This window comes from Pyrgilauda ruficollis, unplaced genomic scaffold (assembly GCF_017590135.1).
Source record: "Pyrgilauda ruficollis isolate IOZ18807 unplaced genomic scaffold, ASM1759013v1 scaffold36, whole genome shotgun sequence".
NCBI lineage: Eukaryota > Metazoa > Chordata > Aves > Passeriformes > Passeridae > Pyrgilauda > Pyrgilauda ruficollis.
The window spans coordinates 2,997,315-3,017,195 of record NW_024525045.1 but is presented as its reverse complement, the minus strand read 5'-3'; the positions used below and the strand labels follow the sequence as shown (position 1 = coordinate 3,017,195).

Here is a 19,881-nt window from a genome sequence, read left to right as displayed (position 1 = left end):
CTTGGCAGCAGTCCTGGGACATTACAGCAAACCTTGATAAGTGGCAGTTTTAGGGTGATCTGTGAGGACAGAATAGATAAGAACAGTTAAATGTGGATGGAGCTCGATGTCTTTCATCAAGATTGCCCTAAATGCAGGTTTCATGTTACAGAGAACATGTTCTCACAGCTTCCTCCTGTCTGTGCAGGAGGCTAAACCCTTTGGAATGACTGCATTGTATTTAGACTAATAGAGCTGTACCATAGTGTCGTTCCCTGGTATTTTGAAGGAGTGTACCTGTGTGTACATGTTTAATATTTCAGAAGAATAACAAGACACTGCTAGTAATCTTGTGGTTTATAAACTGGATAATAGCTCATTAATTTTCTTTTTGAAGAGCAAAGTAGAAGCATGGCAAAAAGGTGGTTTATAAAAGCATATCCCTGCCTTGTATTTTCTTTGCCTTATATTTCCAAATATAATACATATTTCAATAATATAATATATATTTCAATTTTCCACTGGTCTCTGAGGAGCAAGGGATAAGAAGTTTGTGAAAGATGGAAAGATGTTGAAGAGTATGGTAAAAAATGTCAAAACAGAAGTGTGCCTACAATGAAAAGACATTTCTTCTGGCAGCGTAGATCAATTACTAATAGCTACACTTAAAACCAGGGAAAGAAGTTTGAGAAAACTTTCCCATGGTGGTGCAGTCCAATCTAGTAGTGGCATTGTCTAGGCATGTCTTGTAGCAGATACAGATTTCTTGGTAGAAATATATACGTTATTTGAGAGGGCTCTAAAGCAATACCCTCAGCAATAGCTTTAGCAGTTAATGTACAAATGCTGCATGGGAGTGTTGTTGACATCTGAACAAACTCGCTCAGGCAGTGGGTGCTCTTAGCTCTTTAGTTCCATCTCCAGCCCATTTTCTAGTCATGGCTAATTACACAGGTAAAGAGCAGAGCACTTCTTCATGCAGGGAAAAAAGCCAAGTCCTAAACCAGACCGCTTTGCTCACTGCCTTAGTGGGATACATAAGGTGAGATGTTGTTACCCCAACTGTTAGTGCCTCAGAAATATTATTTCCTGCAGATTTTTAAAAATCTGCAGCCTCATTTCTAGTAGTCACAACTCAAATAACAAAGGTGGGACTTTTGGTTTTGTGTTAAGTGCCTGTAGGATGTGCACAGCCCAAAAAAGAGAAATGTTGCTCTGGCTGCTGTTCTACGAGTTTACGCTTGTCCCAGGCAGTGAAGTATTTCTGCTCACCCAGCAACCTCACTCCCACCTTTCCACTTGAGCTATTCTGCTTGGAGCCCTTTGCTACATAGTTCTACTTGTTTAATTGTTGCAAACTCATCTGCCAGACAAAGCCTGCAGTTTAGTACCAGGAACTATCTCAGGGAGAGCACATGGGAAAGCACCTGAGTCAAAATGCAGAAATGGGCACGAATGTATAATTAGGATTGTGGTCTTGGGATGCCCTCTTAAGCTAGGGCAAGTGTCATGTTTTAGACATTGTCAGTTATGACAGTCAAGCAACAGAAAAGTGTGTTAGAAGAAGAATGTAAGATACACAGAATCTTTTTTTCTAGGAGGTCAATATGCCTTAGCTTCTGCTGATTTCAGTCTCTCTCTCTCTACCCCATTAATTGGGTAACACTTCCTTTACAGATAAAGTCCCTCCAGAAACTTAAGAAAATGCTGGTTTAAGTTTAAGCTTCAGTGCAGCAAGAAGAATACACTGACAATAACTATAGGAAGTGATAGCAAATTTTGACAGCTCTAGTCCAGTGATGGACTTGAAGGAGTTCTAGTCTTGCACGAGCTGTTCAAACAGGGGAGGTAAAAGCCTCTGCCTGGGACACCTGTCCTGAAGTCTTTGGACTTGCTTTATTTAGAGAAGCTTAGTTCTCAGGTGGCACCTGCTGGCTTCTGAGGGATTACACCCGACCAGTTCAAGATGCTCTTTTTCTTTCCTTTTCCTCAGCTTGGGAAGAGCTGCCTTCTTCCAGTTTGCACTTCCATACATTCAGTTACACAAAATTAATACTAACACATGAAAATTTGGTCTTGGTGTCAACTTAGTTATCTAAGAAATAATTTCTTCATAATGCAGCTCACACATCACACTGTTATAAATCAGTGTGCATTAAGTCAACAGGACAGCTAAGATAAATCTTCCAAAATTAACAGTAAAACAACTGGTTCATGTACCAACCCTACTAATTCCCACAAACCCTGAAATTTACATATGTAAGTTAATATAATTAAATTTGCTTCAGTTAAGTAAGGTTATAGATTTGATCAGGAACAATATTTAACTTACCTGTGATGTAGCCTTCTAAAGCTTTTGGCACCAGTGATTTTGCAGTTCTTAGGTCCTCAGCTGAGCATTTGCCTGCTTCGAGCCCAAAGGACATTCCCATTCTCTTCAGCACCTCGCTGTCATCATGAATCTCAAAAGTATTATCGAAATTAAAGAGGTATTCAAATCTGCATATAAAAAATTAAAAGTGAGATGGTTCTGAAAAGAGCACAGCTGAGCTCTTCTTGCCTGTTCTTTCTCTGGTGGTTTTGGCATGTACTAAGGGTAAGCATCTGGAGTCCTGGTTTTCTGTAAAGGGTTCTTAAGGAAAGAGAAGTGCAATAAATGCTTTCTCTTTTCTATAACTGGCATGCCTAGAGGTTTAAAATGGCACATTCTCAATTAAAATAACTTCACCAGTGCAGGAACAAAGTTTAAAATTTTCTACCTCATTAAGTAGATTCAGAGGGGAAGAGGGAGGCCTTAATTAAACATGAACCTTCACCCAATAAGGTCACCTGAAGTCCTGTCACTAAAATAACTATTTTGTTTTTCTGCTTTTACATTTCACTTTCTGTTCTAATGTGCAACTCTCCTCCTGTGAACTGACCTATTTACTTTGGTATAATTTTCCTTCTTTGGATGCAGCTAGAAAAGCAGTCTGTTCAGAGTCTTGTGTGTTCACAACTCACCATTTCTGCTGCAGGACCCTCAAAATGTTTTTAACCGCATATAGAAGTGGAAATTGAGATATAAGCTTCAGACAGCTTTAAGAAATGCAGGGCCATTTAGGCTGGCCTTACACTGTCATCACAGGTATTAAAAGCCTGGACAGTTCTGGTCTGTAAAATAAAGCTTAGTTTCCAGTACCTCCTTTCCTGCTGACAAAACTTTTATCCTTGGAAAAGCAACTCATCTGTGAGATACAGTCTTTAAAAGATAACTGACTGGTGGGTCTTCCATTATCTCTCCAAGCTCTTGTCACATGTAATTTTTCTTGCTAGGTTGTTTTCTAATCTTATTTTCTTATACCTGAACCAGGAAACTTGGAAGCTTTACAGCTCTTGAGTTTATACACAGAATTTTTAATTGGTAATCTAATGCTTTGTGCTGGGTGTAATTGTCAGTTACACACAGCATTTCTTCTGTGACTCATACCATATTACTTGTAAAACCTATTGTTTATGTACCTTTATTTATTTCAGCATAATCACATTAAGAGGGAAAATAAGATGTGTTGTTATAATTTCAACCAGTACAATTACATTGCTGCTGCCTAAACTGGGACAGCTCAGTGCCATACCGAGCTACTACCAGCAAGCTGTAATTACTGACTCGTAACTGAATTCCATTTTATGGCACGGGACCAAAAGCTGCATTTATTGATAGCTCTGCAATTCTCCCATGTGTTGTGGCCAAATACTGGATATTAGAAAGAAAGGTAACTTATTGTCCTTTCCCAGCAAGTTTCCAAACTGAGAAATTTACAGTCTCCAGTATTTTTCCAGTTTAGTTTCTAGCAGCCTGCAGTCACTGATACAAGAAATCCCTACACTTCTTCTATTTTGCTGTTAACAGGTTTTTGAGGATTTTCTTTCAGGCACTCGACATGACCCCCTTCTGAACTTATGTAAACTTTTAGCACGAACAAAATAAAATATTGCTACTTGCATAGAGTGTTACAAAACCCTTCTTTTTGTCATCACCTGGGGTCTTCTCTTAATGTCTCTCAATTTAATAAGCACCTATGTGCAGCTATTCTCTATACATGTTCAGCATATCACTCATGATTTTTGAGACACCTGGGAATCCACTGTCCTCTCCTTTCTAGGCCAAAGAGCCCATCTGTTCTGTCTGTCAAAGCCCTTCCACAGCCTCAGTCCTTCTTGCTGCCCTCCTGTGTCTCTCTTGGTTATGCCATAATTTTTCCAAGAACATGAGAGAGTGTAGTATTCCAGATATAAAGCACTAGATGCATCTAGCTTTACATTGTAGTCCTTGCTGGTTTTCCTAGTAATTCCCAGCATGATTTCAGCTGTTACTGAGAAATCAACTTTATTTCTCACAGGAATCACCTGCTGGGCTACCATGTTATTACTCACTACTACAAGCCAGGTCCAGAGGCTATTAATACTGTGTATGCAAAGTTTGGGTACACTTCCAGTCCCTTTCCCATGCTAAATGCAAATTTGATCACCAGTGATTTTAATCGGGATTTTCTGCTGCTACAGGCAATTCTTTCTGTAAGGGTACAAGAGGCCACTTCCTACATGTTCTTGCTAATATACAGCATTGTATCTCCAGTGCTGTACAAAATTCTCTGCATTTCCCCTTAGAGATGTTCTAATTTTCCAAGTTTCTGATACATCTATTGTGTCTGAATGCTTGTTTACAACAAGGTATTCTGGTTACTTTTTCTTTCTTTTTCCTAGGACCAACAGCATTTATACAGAAGTACCATATACACTAAATACATTTTTCCTGTTTAAATGGGACTTATTCAGCTGCCTCATCTTTAAAATTAGTTCTTAACTACTTCCTTTTTACCTGAAGACTTTGCTTTTCCTACTCCAACTTGGCAGAAATGTCATTCCCAGCATGTTTCTTGGCACCCATCTACCTTCTCAAACCCTAAACAAAACTTGCCCAATAACTTATCTTTTTTTTTTTTTTTAATTTATTTGTGAGACATTTCACTCTGTTTTGGCTGTTCTTGCATAGGAAAACAGGAGAAAAACCTGTTTTCCTTCTGATACTATATCACCCTTATATGTATGACATTTTCAAGCAATTACTTTCCTTTAGAAGTTCCTCTGTAAATTCAATTTTGAGTAGCTAATGCTGTGAGCTTAGCTCTTCATTGGACTTACTAACATCAGTACTTTATATAAATGTTGTTTGGAGAAGAAAGGAAAATGGACACCCCTTAAAAAGTGGCTTTCTGTCTGGAATCAAGTGCAGAGCAAGCCTCAAGCTGAGCAGTGATGGAGTCAGGCAGCAGAAATACCCTCCAATTAACTCCAGACTGGGACTTCTCCAAACCAAGTCACCACCTTTGCTAACTGCCTTATTTAGCAGATCAGTGTAACAGTGGTTAAAACAGAACAGTTGCTGGCACTGTTTACCTATTACTGCTGCCACCAATTAGTTGCACAAATAATAACCCCAGTGGAAAGCTGGCTTAATTTGGGTTGTACACTTAATGACCTCCAGGTGACATACATACTACCACAGTTGAGTTATATAAATTAAAGTATCAACAACTTCAATAATTTTGGTGTGCTCACTTTAGTAAGAGTGTTTTCACACAGCTGGAGAGCACAGAAGGGTGTTACACTGCTCTGGATCCCAAATGCCAGATTAATCTCTGACAACTCAAAGCAGCAGTGCTGAAGTTTTAGTATGAAATTGTTCTACTTTTTAACAACTTCAAACCTAAATGGAGAGTCCTGTTTAAAAGAGCAGGAAGACCTTTATAGTGAGACTACAGAACAAGGGTATAATTATGCTAAATCAAAAATGATCCTAGAATTCCTAACTTGCTGAACTGCAGTTCTCATGAGAGTATTCCACAAGTTTTGTGACAGAATATATTGGACTTCAGCCTAATTTTCTACAAAAATTCAACTTTTAATAGTATTGCTGTTTTGCATGCTGGTGCATGGGTTACTAGAGTCTGTCTATTTTTGCTGTGTGATTGACTTGAAGTTCAGTACAGGATTTGCATACCACAGAGTGAAATCTGTAAGCTACAGTATTAGAGCAAAGCCAGCTATTTTCAGCTAATAAACTGATTGTGAGCCGATTACCAATTAACGTAACAGCACCTCAAACTTCAGCCATATTTTCACAGGATGAAGAGTACAAGCACCCACAATTACGTAACTGGAAGATTTTCAGATTAAATGTGAATGCAACTGTAGCAGTTTGCTCACAAAGACAATATTACAAATTTCTGTATCTTCTCTTTCAGAGAACTTTTTGCTGTTAAAAACACTTTCAAAGTTGTTATCATCACCTGGAGTATGTTACTTTTGTGTCACATGGGTAACCTTGTGTTTCTGCCTGTACATTTTTATGGCATACTAAGAGTAAGAATTCACTTGGCTGCTTTAAAAGGCAGTGCTGTCCTAGTAAATATTTTCATTCAGTTATTTCTTCTGTGTGAGGAATGTTCTTTGAAATGTCAGCCTGAAGTGTCTTTTACAACAGTGAAAGTCGGCCTGTTTTAACTAGAGATTGTAAGGCAGTGTTAATAAACTCTTCCATATTATTACTGCAGTTACATTAAATATTGAAAAAAACAACAAGCAACCCCCTGAAGTGACAGTTGCAAACGTAAATATAATAATTACTTCAAGTAAACTAGAAAAATTTCCCTCACATGTTTGAGGAAAAATTCCAGTCCAAGAAAATAAAATTATAAAAATTAATTTCATAAACACTCACTTATCACTTGATATGCTGCAGTCTATAACTGTTCTTTTGCTAGTGTTGACTATTAAGAAAGGCAGCTGTATTGTGGAGGTCAAAGATGGAGGGCCTTGATTTTGCTGTTCATTTTGCTGATTTCTTTGTACCAAGTTTTTAAATGCTATTTGCTGTAAAACAAAAGAAAGAAAAAATGATCACTGACAATAAAAAAGCAGACATCAGTGTTTCCAGGAAATGAAACCTCATAGGTCTTATTTACCAACTCTCAATATATTCAGTAATTTTTTGTCAAAAAGTGAGTTGTGGCCTTACTTTCTCTTGGCACTAGTGAAGTTCACCAGGAGCAGAAGTTAAACCAAATTTTTGCACACATTTACTATTGACTGTTTCCCCTCATATTCCCTGGAGAAGAAACAAGAAAGGAGCAGTAAGGTATGCTGGAGAATGATTCCCCAATCCCTTTGAGAAGGCTCCGGAGTCAGAGGTCTTCTCTGGTACTTCTTATGTGTAACTGCCTCAGGGTAGGGGACAGCTACACTGAAACAAAAATTCCCCCACTTCCCATATCTGTATTTTTATTCTCTTTCCCTTCTCATCCATCATGTTCTTCTCTCTCTCAAAAGAATTATTTTGGAAGTTCTCCTCTGGAAGTTATTAAGCAGATGCTGTTTGTGACACCACTCTGCGCCTGCCGGTTTCTTGTATCTGACTGCACATGTATGAAAATATGTGGGTTTAGGAAATGTTACCTGAGGGATTAGAAGTCAGTGTACTTACCCACCTCAGACACTGCTTATTCCATTTAAGGGGAAAAACATGGGTAGCCACAATCCCAAAGGACTGGTAAACCCTTTGGCAATCAGCACAATCAGGGCACTAATGACAGTTGTGGACAGTAAGGGAATCAACTCCGTTAATATTTGGACTAAAAGTTAAGAGGGCCTGAGTTGCCTTCTTTTCACTAGTGCAATTTCATGGTACTGGTGGAGGAGCTGCTGATGTATTGGGTCAGACAGACAGAATCCCAGTTGTACCCTAAGCAGAGAAACAGCTTTTGATGACCAACAAAGAAACGTCAGATATTTGAAAGTTTCAGTGAATATCAGTTACATGAAAATTGTTTCAGTGTAGTTGAACCAGCAAAAAAATATAGCCTTATTACCTGTAATCTCATAAAATCATTTGATTACATTTAAATTACTAAAAGTCTGCACAGACTAGAATGTTATGTAACTAATGATGATTACATGAAATGCTTGTAACTATATTTATGAAATGTTACTTTCTAAACAAGATGCATTTGAAATATATTTCAGCAATTAAAGCCAAAAGTCATCTCAAAGGTATGTGACAGAAAGTAAAGGTGTTGGATTTGCCAGCCTTCCACTCTTAAGATCCAGAAATGTCTGTATTCCCCAAAACAACTCTGCACACATTTATACAAGTTCTGTTGTGAACTTCATAGCTTAGGGCAAAGAGAAAATTTGAAGAATGACTCAGGGTAGCTCTGGGGGAGCTAAGAGTCAAAAAAGGGGACTTGTGAGTTGTTCCCATTCCCACTGAGGTGGGCAAAGCTTCAGCAGAACACTTAGGAAAGCTTGTGACACACGGAGCGTGCTGGTTCACAGCAGGCAAAACTGAACCACAGAGTGTCGGCAAGAGGTTCCCCCTCCCAGAATCCAGACAGGTCACAGGGGTCAAACATTTCTCCTTAGTACGTCACAGCTGTTAGTTAAATCTAGAAAGAACTTCAGAAGGCCTAACATGTTGGATTTGCACTTGATATTTTCATTTATGGGGAAAAAAATTAAAATATACCTGCAGTAGCAGTTCTTGCAGTTGGGCTCGCTTCTGTTTTATCCTTTCAATCCGCTTCTGTTTTTCTGTCTTAAAAGATAAATGTAAATGCATCAAGATAGTTACCTTGTCCATTCCCTTGTGCCAAAATGAACAGGCTTTCTTTACAAATGGGGGCAAATTGCATGGGCATAAGAGTTTCTCCATTAAAAAGGTCTGGCAGACTGTAATGTCTTTCTTTGTCAACAATTTTAACTCCAGTAAGGATCTAATTATTACAAGAGACTTTTATGTCCCCCTCATTCTGCCTCTTCTGTCTTGCACTGAGTGCAAATTGGCACCAAATCAAACACTTGCTCAAGGGGATGCTTTGGGTTTTTTTGTCTGTTCTGCCCTCCACTTTTTTGGAATTGTGCATGTCCCACTGTTCTCCTAGCTGCAAGCTACTAGACATAAATATATGGAGGCTGGGCTTATGATCACCTATATCTTACCCGTGACCTCCACTTTTTGTTTGACACTTGATTCAACTGACAAGACTGCAGCAACAAAAAGGGCTAGAGGTAACATTTTCTATGGGAGCACAGCTCTTGCAGCAGTTCAGTTACTGCTGGCTGGTGTGGCCAAGCTGCTGTACCCAGGACACGCAGGGCTGGGACAGGGCAGAGCTGACCCTGCAGGCACAGCAGTGTTTGGAAGTGTCCTCTGGGGCAATGCTGAAGAATTGGACAACAGTCATTGGGGCTGAAAGGGCTTTTTGCTCATCATCCTCTTTGGTGCCAGCACTATGTCACTGGCTCCCAAAATACTAAACTCTTAAGTAACCTTTTCATTCAAGTGCTGACACTAAATAATATGGTATTTTAAAACTGAGCTGGCCCAAACTCCTCTCTATCTTATTTACGAGGTTGCTTTGTGGTGGTTCCCTCCTCACACACTTTAATGTTTAACATGCATCTTTCAGTTGGCTTTCTGTGATGGGACTCTTAAAACCAGTAAGCAGTACAGATATCATCCAGGCATCGTTTCTATATAACAAGCTCTTTTTTTCATTGATTTTTGTGCTGGTAATCTTATTATGGATTTACATTGTAAGAACAGTTGCCACTTTATACAGCCTTAAAAGCAAAATTAATTCTGATTTTGACACCATGAAAATGCAGCTTTGTTTTACATTCTTTTCTATTATGTCAGAGGAAGCAACATTTTTTGAAAAATGTGCCTGGCTTCCATTTTGTGCATGTGTCATTAGAGCCTGAAACAGTGAATTGCATATGATTATTGAAGATGAGATGATAAAATTCAAGTTACATATTTATAACAATAACCTATACTGGAGACAATGCATTCACATGAATGCATGCAAAATGTAGATTCATCCAGAATTAAAAAAAACATCCTGGAGCATAATGATTGAACACATTCATTCTCCTTGGATGGATATATTTTTCAAGTTACTGTAATGGAAAAGGACAGTAAAAGCTTTTCTCTTACCACATCTAGAAAGACAATTGCTGTAAATGATCCTGCACAAAAAGAACTGTTCTGTACTGCAGAGGCACCCACCCACCTTTTAACATACCTAATGTTCAAGTGTCACAAACAGAGATGTATTTGCAGACAGCCATTACAGCAGGCTGCAGTAAATACAGTGATTTGTGCTCTTTATTTATAGCACATTTGGCCTGAAGGACAGGCAACATTTGTGCATATAAATTCTGGCATCCCTGCAGAAAACACTGTAACTCTTAGAGGGCTGAAAAAATAATAACTGATAAGTAAAACTTCTTTTGCTTTCTCTGGTAGATCATAACTAGTATTTGACATTCCAGCAGGAATTATTTTTCAATTTAATTCCCTTTGAATTATCTTTCCAAGTACAGACATTAATAGAGAATTGGTCTCATTTTAAATGTGAACCATTTTGTGAGCATAACTGAACCACAAATTCTTTTGACTTTCTTCTGGTTAATTCAAGGTACTACGGTCTTTAATCTTAAAAATAATCCCTGATTTAATCAATGACCATTTTTGTAAGGTAAACAGCTTAGCTTTTTAAAAAAGCTAAATATAATGTATACTATATGAAACTGAACTAAGCACACACAAACATATTTTTGCAGTTCATTGCAATAACAAAATTTGTATTTCCATAGTGCACAAACATCAAAACCAATCAGGTTCAAATTAAGAAAAAAAAAATCCCTCTTCTAAAGATGAGCAAGTCAGTTATCACAACGTGAACAAACCAGAATTTCCCATGTACCTCCCTTTACCTCTAGATTCTGACATTCCTGAGCTGAGTTTGTGGGAAGGCCGATCCATCGGATTTCCTTCTTCTCCTTTGAAATGATGTTCATTGCCATCAGGACGTTGAGGGCATCGTAAACTCTCCGTCTAATATTCTTCTGATCATAAGCCTGCTAAGAAAACAACACAACACTAATTACAACCAAAGAATTGAATTAAAAAAGGAAAACCAATTGAACACATCCTCCACAGACATGGAGAAGATCAAATGCCAAAATGGTAGTTCTGGTCAGAGTGGTGTTAAACCACAATCCTTCATCTGTGATACCCCTTGGATACCACATGAGCATGCCTGGTTGCAAATGGAAGCTTCAGGCCTTCCTGAAGCATCTCTGCAGGAAATTCCATCATGACAAGTCTGGCACAGTTGAAAAGCCTGACAAGACCACATGTACAAGAGTAGCCTTTTCTTACAGTTAATTATTCTGGCAGATTCCTCTACTTCGTTTATAATTTAGAGGGAGTTCAGTTCTTCATCTTAATTCTACACTTTTAGATTTCAAAGGTTAAGTCTTTATATTTGAGAACTAGTTAAGTGAAGGAGAGTATGGACTGTGGCAGGACAGTGCAGAAACAGAATTCCATGATAAAACAGACAAATCTCTATTGGTATAACAAAATTCACCACATATATGCTTACTGAATCAGTTGCTAGGTGGCTGTTAGAATTTGTGAATTCTGATACGAGCTCATCAGCGACTTCATTGTATGAAGTTGTTCCTTTACGTTGAACTTTTTCACAAACTTTCATTGAAAAATGCCTCAGACCCTTCCCATTTTTATCTCCTTTCTTGCTTCTCTTACTGAAAAGAGAAAAGTATTATTTTAATACATTGATTGTTAATAAACTACTTTGTTACACAGCAAAAGGTCTGCATTTTGTAACAGAAATCTGGACTATCTAAATGAAAAATAAAAGTTTTGCATCAATTTCTTGTTTCTTACAAGTTGGCAAAAAAGTGCAACAGAGCCCCTTCCCCTTCCTTGACTACTTCTAAATTGGTAGCATTTGAGCACATGCTGCTGGGAAGATGCTTAAAATTGATTTGTAATTCATATTCAGGTAGTCTCACAAAAGAACAACCAAAAAAATGATGAAAATCTCCCGGGGTGCTTATGTATCTGGAAGTCGTGTTTATGTGAAGCTCTCATGTGTGTGCCTAAAATAGAAAGGCTCAGCCATCCCTATGTAATACACAGCAGGAGATACCAAACTTGGTCATTAGGGGAATTAAGGTGTGTCCATCATAGAATATATCCAAATATATACATCATAGTATATATACACACACACACACATATATATATACATCATAGTATATATACATATATACACATCTATTCTATGAGGTATCCATCATAGAACAGATACAAGAATCTCTTTTATGGAGAGTAAGTACACAGTCACTGGGTTTTAAGGTGCCAAATTAAGAACTGGCAAACTGTCAGGGTTATTTTCCATTCATCTTCTTCCAGAAAATATAATGGTAATAGAAAAAAACAGGAGCAGTTGTTTTTATCACACAAACTAGATCTGGATGTGTAATTCAATAGAAGCCTTTAAAAAGTTCAGCTGTGTTGTTTTTGTTTCTTTTTTCTTTTTTTTTTAATTAGTCTCATGGTTTCATTTGACAATGTGTTCCAGGGAGAGCTGTTATTTTACAGAAAAAGGGCTCCGGTCAGCAGTAAAAAGCAAAATAAACTATTAAAAAAACTAAGAATGGTTTTCAAAATTGTGAGTGTATCTAAGAAAACAGAATACAGGTAAAAGAAACAAAAAAGAGTAAAAAGGAACACCAGCAGACTAAAAAAAACCCAAAACAGCTTTGATGTGAAGGAGTGAAAACTGCTGAAAGCAGGAACTGTGCAGTTATCTTTCTAAAAGACAAATCTGAAGTAAAGCAGGTATGACTCTATACATAAAATACACACTCAGTAACACTCACCTTTCTGAAAAATCTGACTCTATAATTTCTTGAGTCCGTTTCCGCTCCCTAAGACAAGACAATTCAAACTTAAGTTGAAAATAACATTATATCTATAGACCACTAAAATCAGTGTCTATGGGGCCTAGCTGGTTCTAGTGTTTGCTGTTACATGTTTACTGAAAGGGAAAAATACAACACACAGAGCTTGACAAAATTTGAGGGAAGGTGGTTAGGACTTGTGGAGGAAGTTTGTGGAGCTCACTGCCAGACAAATTCTATTCCAAATTTTACCATGCTTTGTGCACAGGAATTGAGGGAAGTCACTTCACCTGGAACTGCAGGAAGTGTGCTGGTGTGAGCTAGATGTCCAAAGTCCATCAAAAAGGAGAAGCTGGGCTCCTTTGAAAATTCCTATTTAAAATTCTTCCATATGGAAGAAAAATGTCTTTAAACAGTGCATAAGATATATCCTATATTTTCAAGCCAGTGAATGTTTAGGAATCTTTAAACAAAACCCCAAGGTTAAATACTAAACGTATTCCTGTTAGAGCTGATGCATACAGAGCCGAAGACAGACTTTGAAGAAGCTGCCATGAATTTTCAAAAGCAGCAGCAGGCTGCAATCATTGGCCATTCCTTATCCTCCAGGTTATTCCCACAGCAAGCAGGAGCTGCTTTCCAGCCCTGCCTTTTCCTGCAGCAGCCAACCCAAGGCAGGGCCCCAGAGCTGTGCTGAGATGGGGAACGTTGTGTCCCCGTGCTTTCCAAAGCTGGGCTCCCAGCACAGACTCACACTGAACACCTGACACTGCTGGGAAGGGAACTAAGCAAAAATGATGGGTTTGAAAACCTGTGCTTGAAAGCCAGCACTCTTTGGTTGTGTGATCCAGAATGCACAACCAGGCCTCTCCCTCGGCAGCACCGAAGGGATTTCTGTCCGTGGTGCTTAACGGGGGCTGAGCAGCAGGGACCAGGGCTGGCAGTGAGTGAGAGCTGTGCCCTGCTCTGCACACCAGGCTGCCAGAGCCTGTGCCAGCCCTGCCAGTGAACGTGCTCCTCTCATTTTGGAAATAATTTGGAGTCTGTGAAGTAAACAATGGGTAAAGCAAGCAGTCTTCTGAAGTGTCTTCAGCAACAGCTCGCTACCTCAGTTCAGGAATACCACAGACCCTTCCCTAAGCTCTGTTCTTCAAATGAAAATATGGCCTATTGCATGGACTTCTGCATGCATCACTGTTGACTGGTCTGTCTGGAGGCATCTTGAGCCTTTTTATGGATGAAGCAAAAGATTAAGCTCATTGGAAATCCTGTGACTCGACTTGGACGTGCACAAACAGAAGGATAGTGCTGCTTGGTGGTCGTGGTTGATAAACTGCCACAAGGCTGCTCTGGGAATCCCCACCACTGAAAAGCACATGCCATACTCCATTTAGTTGTGCAAGAGCTAGAAACTGTCGGTCAGCATAGATTCAACAGTATAAATAATGGAAAAGATCAGAAAAGATGCTCAGCCATCTTTAAATGAGACAAAAACCTTACCCTGGGACCCAGCCGGACGCTTCCGTTATGTGTGTCTGAGTGACCATTGCTGGAGCTGGGTTATACGGACTCCCAATCAGAACACTCCCTGAACTGCTCAGTCTTTGTGGTGTGCTTATGATCTGTAAAATTTAGCAATAAAAACCACAGCTTTCTAAAGAAAACAGAGGTAACTACAGCCCAAAATTCATACTAAGCATTGCACTAAGAAAAGTAATAATAACAATACTGTAGCAGAGGCAGTCACAGTATACAGAAGAGTATGATAATAATAATTCTGTACCAGAGCAGTCACAGTATATAGTACACAGTATATGGCATCAGAAGATCTTCATGCAGCAAAGCCATTACAGCTTGGCTACAACTGCCAAGTTTCCTATCGGTTGTACCATGTTACTGTATTATTCACATGGACAAGAACCAGACAAATGATTCCAAGTAATTCCTAGGTATGGCAGATAGGATCTGTACCTACAGACACCCAATTATTTCTTCATGAGTACATCTAGGCAACTTCTTGATCAATGTAATCAATACAGTCTTCTTTCTTTCCAATGATTTGTCTCTTGTAATTGTCTATACAAAAGACAGTCTGAGCTGCAGGCAAAGCATTCCCTGCAGCTTCTAGCATTCACAAGATCCCAAGGGACTCTGGCAATGAATTGTACCTACAGAATTCAATGTAAAGTCTTTATGGTATAGATAGAATTTACATTTATGCAAACCTGGTGAAATTGTAGATGCACTGGTTAACACTGACACCCAGTCTCAACTTTTAAATCACATCCAAGTTCATTTTTCAAAGTAGGTTACCAGAATAATTGAAATATTATTTAAAAATGAAACAGTATTGAGAAAGCTAATCTTTAAACTAAAGCAAATTTATGGTAAGATTCAAATCAAAGCTTCTTGGACGACAGTGCTTTCTACTCCTATATCTTACCTAATACTTTAAAACTTTGGTTTACTTTACTACATTTATTATTGACATTTTGAGTAGTGACTGTACTAAACTTTGTGATTTCCTTTACTATTTAACTTATTTAACACCCGTGTAAGCATCCCAAGACACTCAGGTAACTAACTGTTGTAAGTATATGCTGTAAGTATAGACCAGATATACAGGTACTGCAAGTGTGTACATATATATGCATATATATTTAAACTAGAGATAAGTATACAGCATTTATATGGTATCCATCACTATTGTTTAGAGAAGTAGAAAAATGGTATGTGAAGAATTCCCCATTTCCTTAGCTCACTGAGCATTACTTCACATCTGCCCTGGTACCACGTTGTGACTACGTACATGTCTTTTTTGTCTTAAAGATATAAATTTATCTCATTTATTGTTTCCAAATGTACAGCTTGACAGAACCAAGGGAAAAGAGAATTTTATAGAAAGCAAAACACAGGTACAGGTTATGTATTTATTTCCTGGTTGGTGCTGGAGAACCAAAGTCGCCTGGCTTTACCCACTGCAGGCAGGCACAGGAAAGGTGTCACTTCTGTCACCCGGCTGCTGCTCCGGCCTGGGGCAGAGGTGCCAAGGGCTGATGGGTGTTCTGGAGCTCGGTGACAGGAGCGCGGCTGTGGCCGGCAGGTGCCAAGGGCTCACCGGTGATTTGGAGCGCGGCTGTGGCCGGCAGGTGCCAAGGGCTCACCGGTGATTTGGAGCGCGGCTGTGGCCGGCAGGTGCCCGTGGCCCCGGGGCAGCGACAGCCCGGCCCGGCCCGCGCCGCCCTCTAGCGGCACCCGGCCGCTCCTGCACCGCGGAGCCACCGGGGCACGGCCCCGGCCGCGGCCCTGCGCTGCTCGAAGGACCCGGGGCGGCCCCAGGGCCTGGAACCCACGGTGGGGAAATAAGGCCTAAATAAATAAATTAATCAAGCAGGGTGTTGCTGACACAGGCAGATGCTGAGGGAGCGCTAACATTGACACTACTGAGAGCTTGGGAGCACTCGCTTTTAAACAGCCTGGCACAACACACACACATCCTGGGTGTCTTGGAAAGCCTGCGTTAATGGCTATTTATTAAGAAAATGTTTTCTGAATATAGATCTATTCTTGCAACGCAGCAGAATAAAAGGATAAAAAAAAAATTAGAATAAAAATGGTGTGTTTCACATCACACAGTAGCTTTTGCAACTTCTACCTGCCATAGAACCTGAACTGCAAGCAGGGCTCACTGAAACCAAAAGCAGGGCTTGAGAAGTCAGTCATAAGAGTAGGAAGTGCATTAAGTGAGTGTGCTCCCTGTTGTGGGCTATTTATTGCACTGCCAGGACACATCCTCAGTGGCAGAACTGTTCCAGTGCAGTGCCACAGGGCACAGGCCTGTGAGACAGCAGCGCTGACGTACTCAGCTGTTCCTGGCAGGCAGCCCCGGCCAGTGCTGGGGGCAGAGCTCTGCGAGCAGGAGTGCCACGGGGCTGCCTGTGATGTGTGTGCCCCTCTGCCCAGCTGGGACAAACCCCAGTGAACACTGCTCAGGTGACAAAGGCCCAACACCATTTTTATGAAACACATCAAATGGCTCTGTACTCCGGCTAAGTGCTTGGCAAGGAGGCATCAGGTTACTAGAAACTGTTCACAGTATTGCCTATTTAGCTCTCTGGCCACCAGAAAATCTAATTTTTTTCTCAAAACTAGATCCAAAATCCCTGGAACATCAATATACGTATACAATTATCATGGACAGGAAAAGAGAGCTTTAAGAAGAGTAGTTTCAACAAGTTTAGAATTTCTACCAACACATCAAAGACATTCTCTGGAATTCTGGAGATTTACTGGTGAGAACATGACTCAAAACATTCAAAGAGTATCCCCTCAAATAATAAAGGGATTTTCTTAATACACTTTTGAGTAATAGTTAAAATGTCAGCTAGTAAAACTGAAAGCCCAGGAGATAGGTACCCCCTAAGGGCACACACAGGAGCATTGCTGGGAGTGGCAGCTGGGGCATGCCAGGCCTGCTGTGCCCCCAGGTCAGCACCTCCCATCCAGGTGGGGCACTCTGTGCCTGAGGCAGGAGGCAGCAAGTTCCTCGTGTGTTCCTGTCTCACACCACCAGGAAGTCACAGCCAGTTACACAAGCCAGCATTTCTGGGGTTGCAAAACTTACCATTTGGGGTCCAACATTCACATTGATTGGTCCCAAGGTTTTTGGCAAAATCTTAGTCGGAGAGTTGGTGCTGGAAACCGGCAATGTGATTACTGAAATATTACCTAAAAAGAATGGTAAAAGGAGGCTTTCAAATTACTTCCTTAGTAACCTGTGAAAAACTCTTTGGCAAATTCTCACACTACTCCAACGCTTTGGAATCAGGTTGGCTTTGTTTCATTCCCTGTGAACAAGCCCTCAGGTAACCTCCAGACCTCTCAGCAGATGTCACAAGGACACCTCACAAAATTACACCTTCACTATTTTACTTTTATTATTTTTTAAATGTATTTTATTTCCAGAAACAATTTATTCTTAAGACAAAGAGCACACAGCCTGACATTCCTCAGCATTAGAAATGAAAATTAATGAGAATACTTATAAAAGAAGCCAACATACAAATCCTACTTACAATCATAATCACGTGTACAAAATATGCATCCCTAAACCTTCAAAGCCTTAACCATTCCTCATCTGACTGTCCCAGAGCGTTCCACAGTCATTGCTGATGTAAGCCAAGCACAGCCTGCCCTGTACAGATGGAGTAAGTAAGCATCACTTGATGCCTTTACAACTCACCTAAAGTCACAGAGCAGGCAGCTGGATGTCACACTAAAGCCTCCCATGCCATCTCCAGTGCACGGTGTTCTCATCCCAAGATGTTTATCATGTCTGTGATCCCAAACTGCTTATGGATCTAAATCATCCTGCCTTCCACAGAGAAGAGCAGCTCTGTGCTGACAGCCCCAAAATACTGCTGCTGCTCCTCTATCCCAAACTGCATCTTGTATCTCGATTATTTGGATTTAATGTTTAAATCAAAACTGCTGCAGCACCATTGCTACTTGGGTGTTCAAACTGTTGTGCACAAGCCTCTCAAAGATCTGAGCACACTGGCTTATCCAACTGCCACAGTGGTGGCAGCAGCTCCTTTCTCTGTGACAGCTTCAAATCAGGAGAGCTGGGAACCGATCAGTCAAACACCAGCCCCTGTTCCTACACACAGCCTGATCCAGCGTGGGGAGGGATGGGCTCTGAGGCACAGCCAAATGTAAGGAAGAGCTGCCACTGCTTGGTAATCCAGAGTCAGCCTGGGTCTAGCTGGGGTCATGAGGACAAGGATAGGTTCCTGGAGAGCTACTAATGTTCTCTGGCCCTGCAGACAGCAGCTGAAGGCATCTGAGGTGACAGGTCCCTTCAGAGCAGCACAGGCACCAGCCCTCCTCCCACAGGAGCCAGCCAACACTCAGCTTAGCCCACATAGCCCAAGCTGACTCAGTGCTGTTACACATCCCTGTTCCCCCGTCTTTTCTCACATCACCTGTTCACCTCCACTGCCCAATTTTCTTTTCTCACTTGGTCCTGAATCATGGTCTCTTTTTTTACATTTTATTTTAGTATACCTGTTTTCCATGAGGTTACTGAAAAATGATAAATTCAACAAAGTAACCTCTCTGCAACAGGAAGCAGAAGCAACACAACTGAGAGGAAAAAGGATCTTATCTTCTGTAGTTACAGCACAGAAGTAGAAAAGATGTAGATTTATGTGAAGTCTCACCTTCATAAGAAATATTCAACAAATATATGAGAAAGACAAACAAATTGAAACTAGGATGTTCTAATGTTCTGTGTAGATTATTTTGGCATCTGGAGTAATACTACTACTTAATATTAATTTTCCAAAAGGCAAATCTGTATCTGAAAACATCTTCAGAAGCAGCTTGCATCTCTACTCAATAAAATGAATAAATTATTCAGTCATGTAACTCACCTAGAAAAACAAATATAAACCTCCCACAGCTGCAAACCCACTCCCTCCAGTAAATCTTTGCTCTGTTATGAAACATCTTTTGTGAGATGAAGATGAAACATCTTGAGTGCCAGAGAGCCCAAGACAGTAATTCATTATTTACATACACTGTGTTCCCATGCTGAGCTCAAAAGAGTTCTCTCACTTGCCAGTTTTACTTTTGCCAGAGGATTTTGCCCAGGATTTCCCAAGCTGTGCCAGCATATTCCATCAAAACCTAGTCTCTCCCCTCATTCCAGGCTGTTGCCATCAATGACGTGTCACTTCCCAGTTCTGCTGTAGGAATTTTCCTCTTTTCTGCTGCACCTGAAACTTTTGACCCCACTACCTCCATGATCAGCTCTCACACTATTTCTCCTTGTCCCTTTTCTTACCAGGGAAAATAAATAAATTACTGTCTCTGGTGCTGACAGCGTAAGGCCACATGGCCAAGTGCAGTAAAATTGTGCAGTGTCGGTTTTGGCTCCCAGCTCTTTTACCACAGGGCTACACCACAGAGCTGCCTCCAGCTGCACCTCCCAGGCTGCGAGAGGCACGGGGCTGTGGTGTGTGTCCATCCAGAGTGGCCATGTGGGGCTCACAGCACTGGACAATGCCCAGGGCCACCCAC

At 40.4% G+C, this 19,881-nt stretch overlaps 1 protein-coding gene across 4 annotated transcripts in view; it reads right to left on the bottom strand.

Annotated features, from left to right (window-relative positions):
- The window catches only part of TFDP2 (transcription factor Dp-2), a 50,316-nt gene that overhangs the window by 9,890 nt on the left and 20,545 nt on the right, over positions 1–19,881 (bottom strand). For 2 of the 4 annotated variants that reach the window (XM_041475663.1, XM_041475666.1), the window contains 8 exons: positions 17,423–17,526; positions 14,299–14,420; positions 12,778–12,825; positions 11,472–11,634; positions 10,798–10,944; positions 8,543–8,611; positions 6,740–6,891; positions 2,312–2,478 (listed from right to left, as the gene is read on the bottom strand). In XM_041475663.1, coding sequence (XP_041331597.1) covers positions 2,312–2,478; positions 6,740–6,891; positions 8,543–8,611; positions 10,798–10,944; positions 11,472–11,634; positions 12,778–12,825; positions 14,299–14,420; positions 17,423–17,526 — 972 coding nt within the window. The remainder of the gene's footprint in view (positions 1–2,311; positions 2,479–6,739; positions 6,892–8,542; positions 8,612–10,797; positions 10,945–11,471; positions 11,635–12,777; positions 12,826–14,298; positions 14,421–17,422; positions 17,527–19,881) is intronic. The other 2 variants (XM_041475664.1, XM_041475665.1) reach the window with 2 other exon arrangements.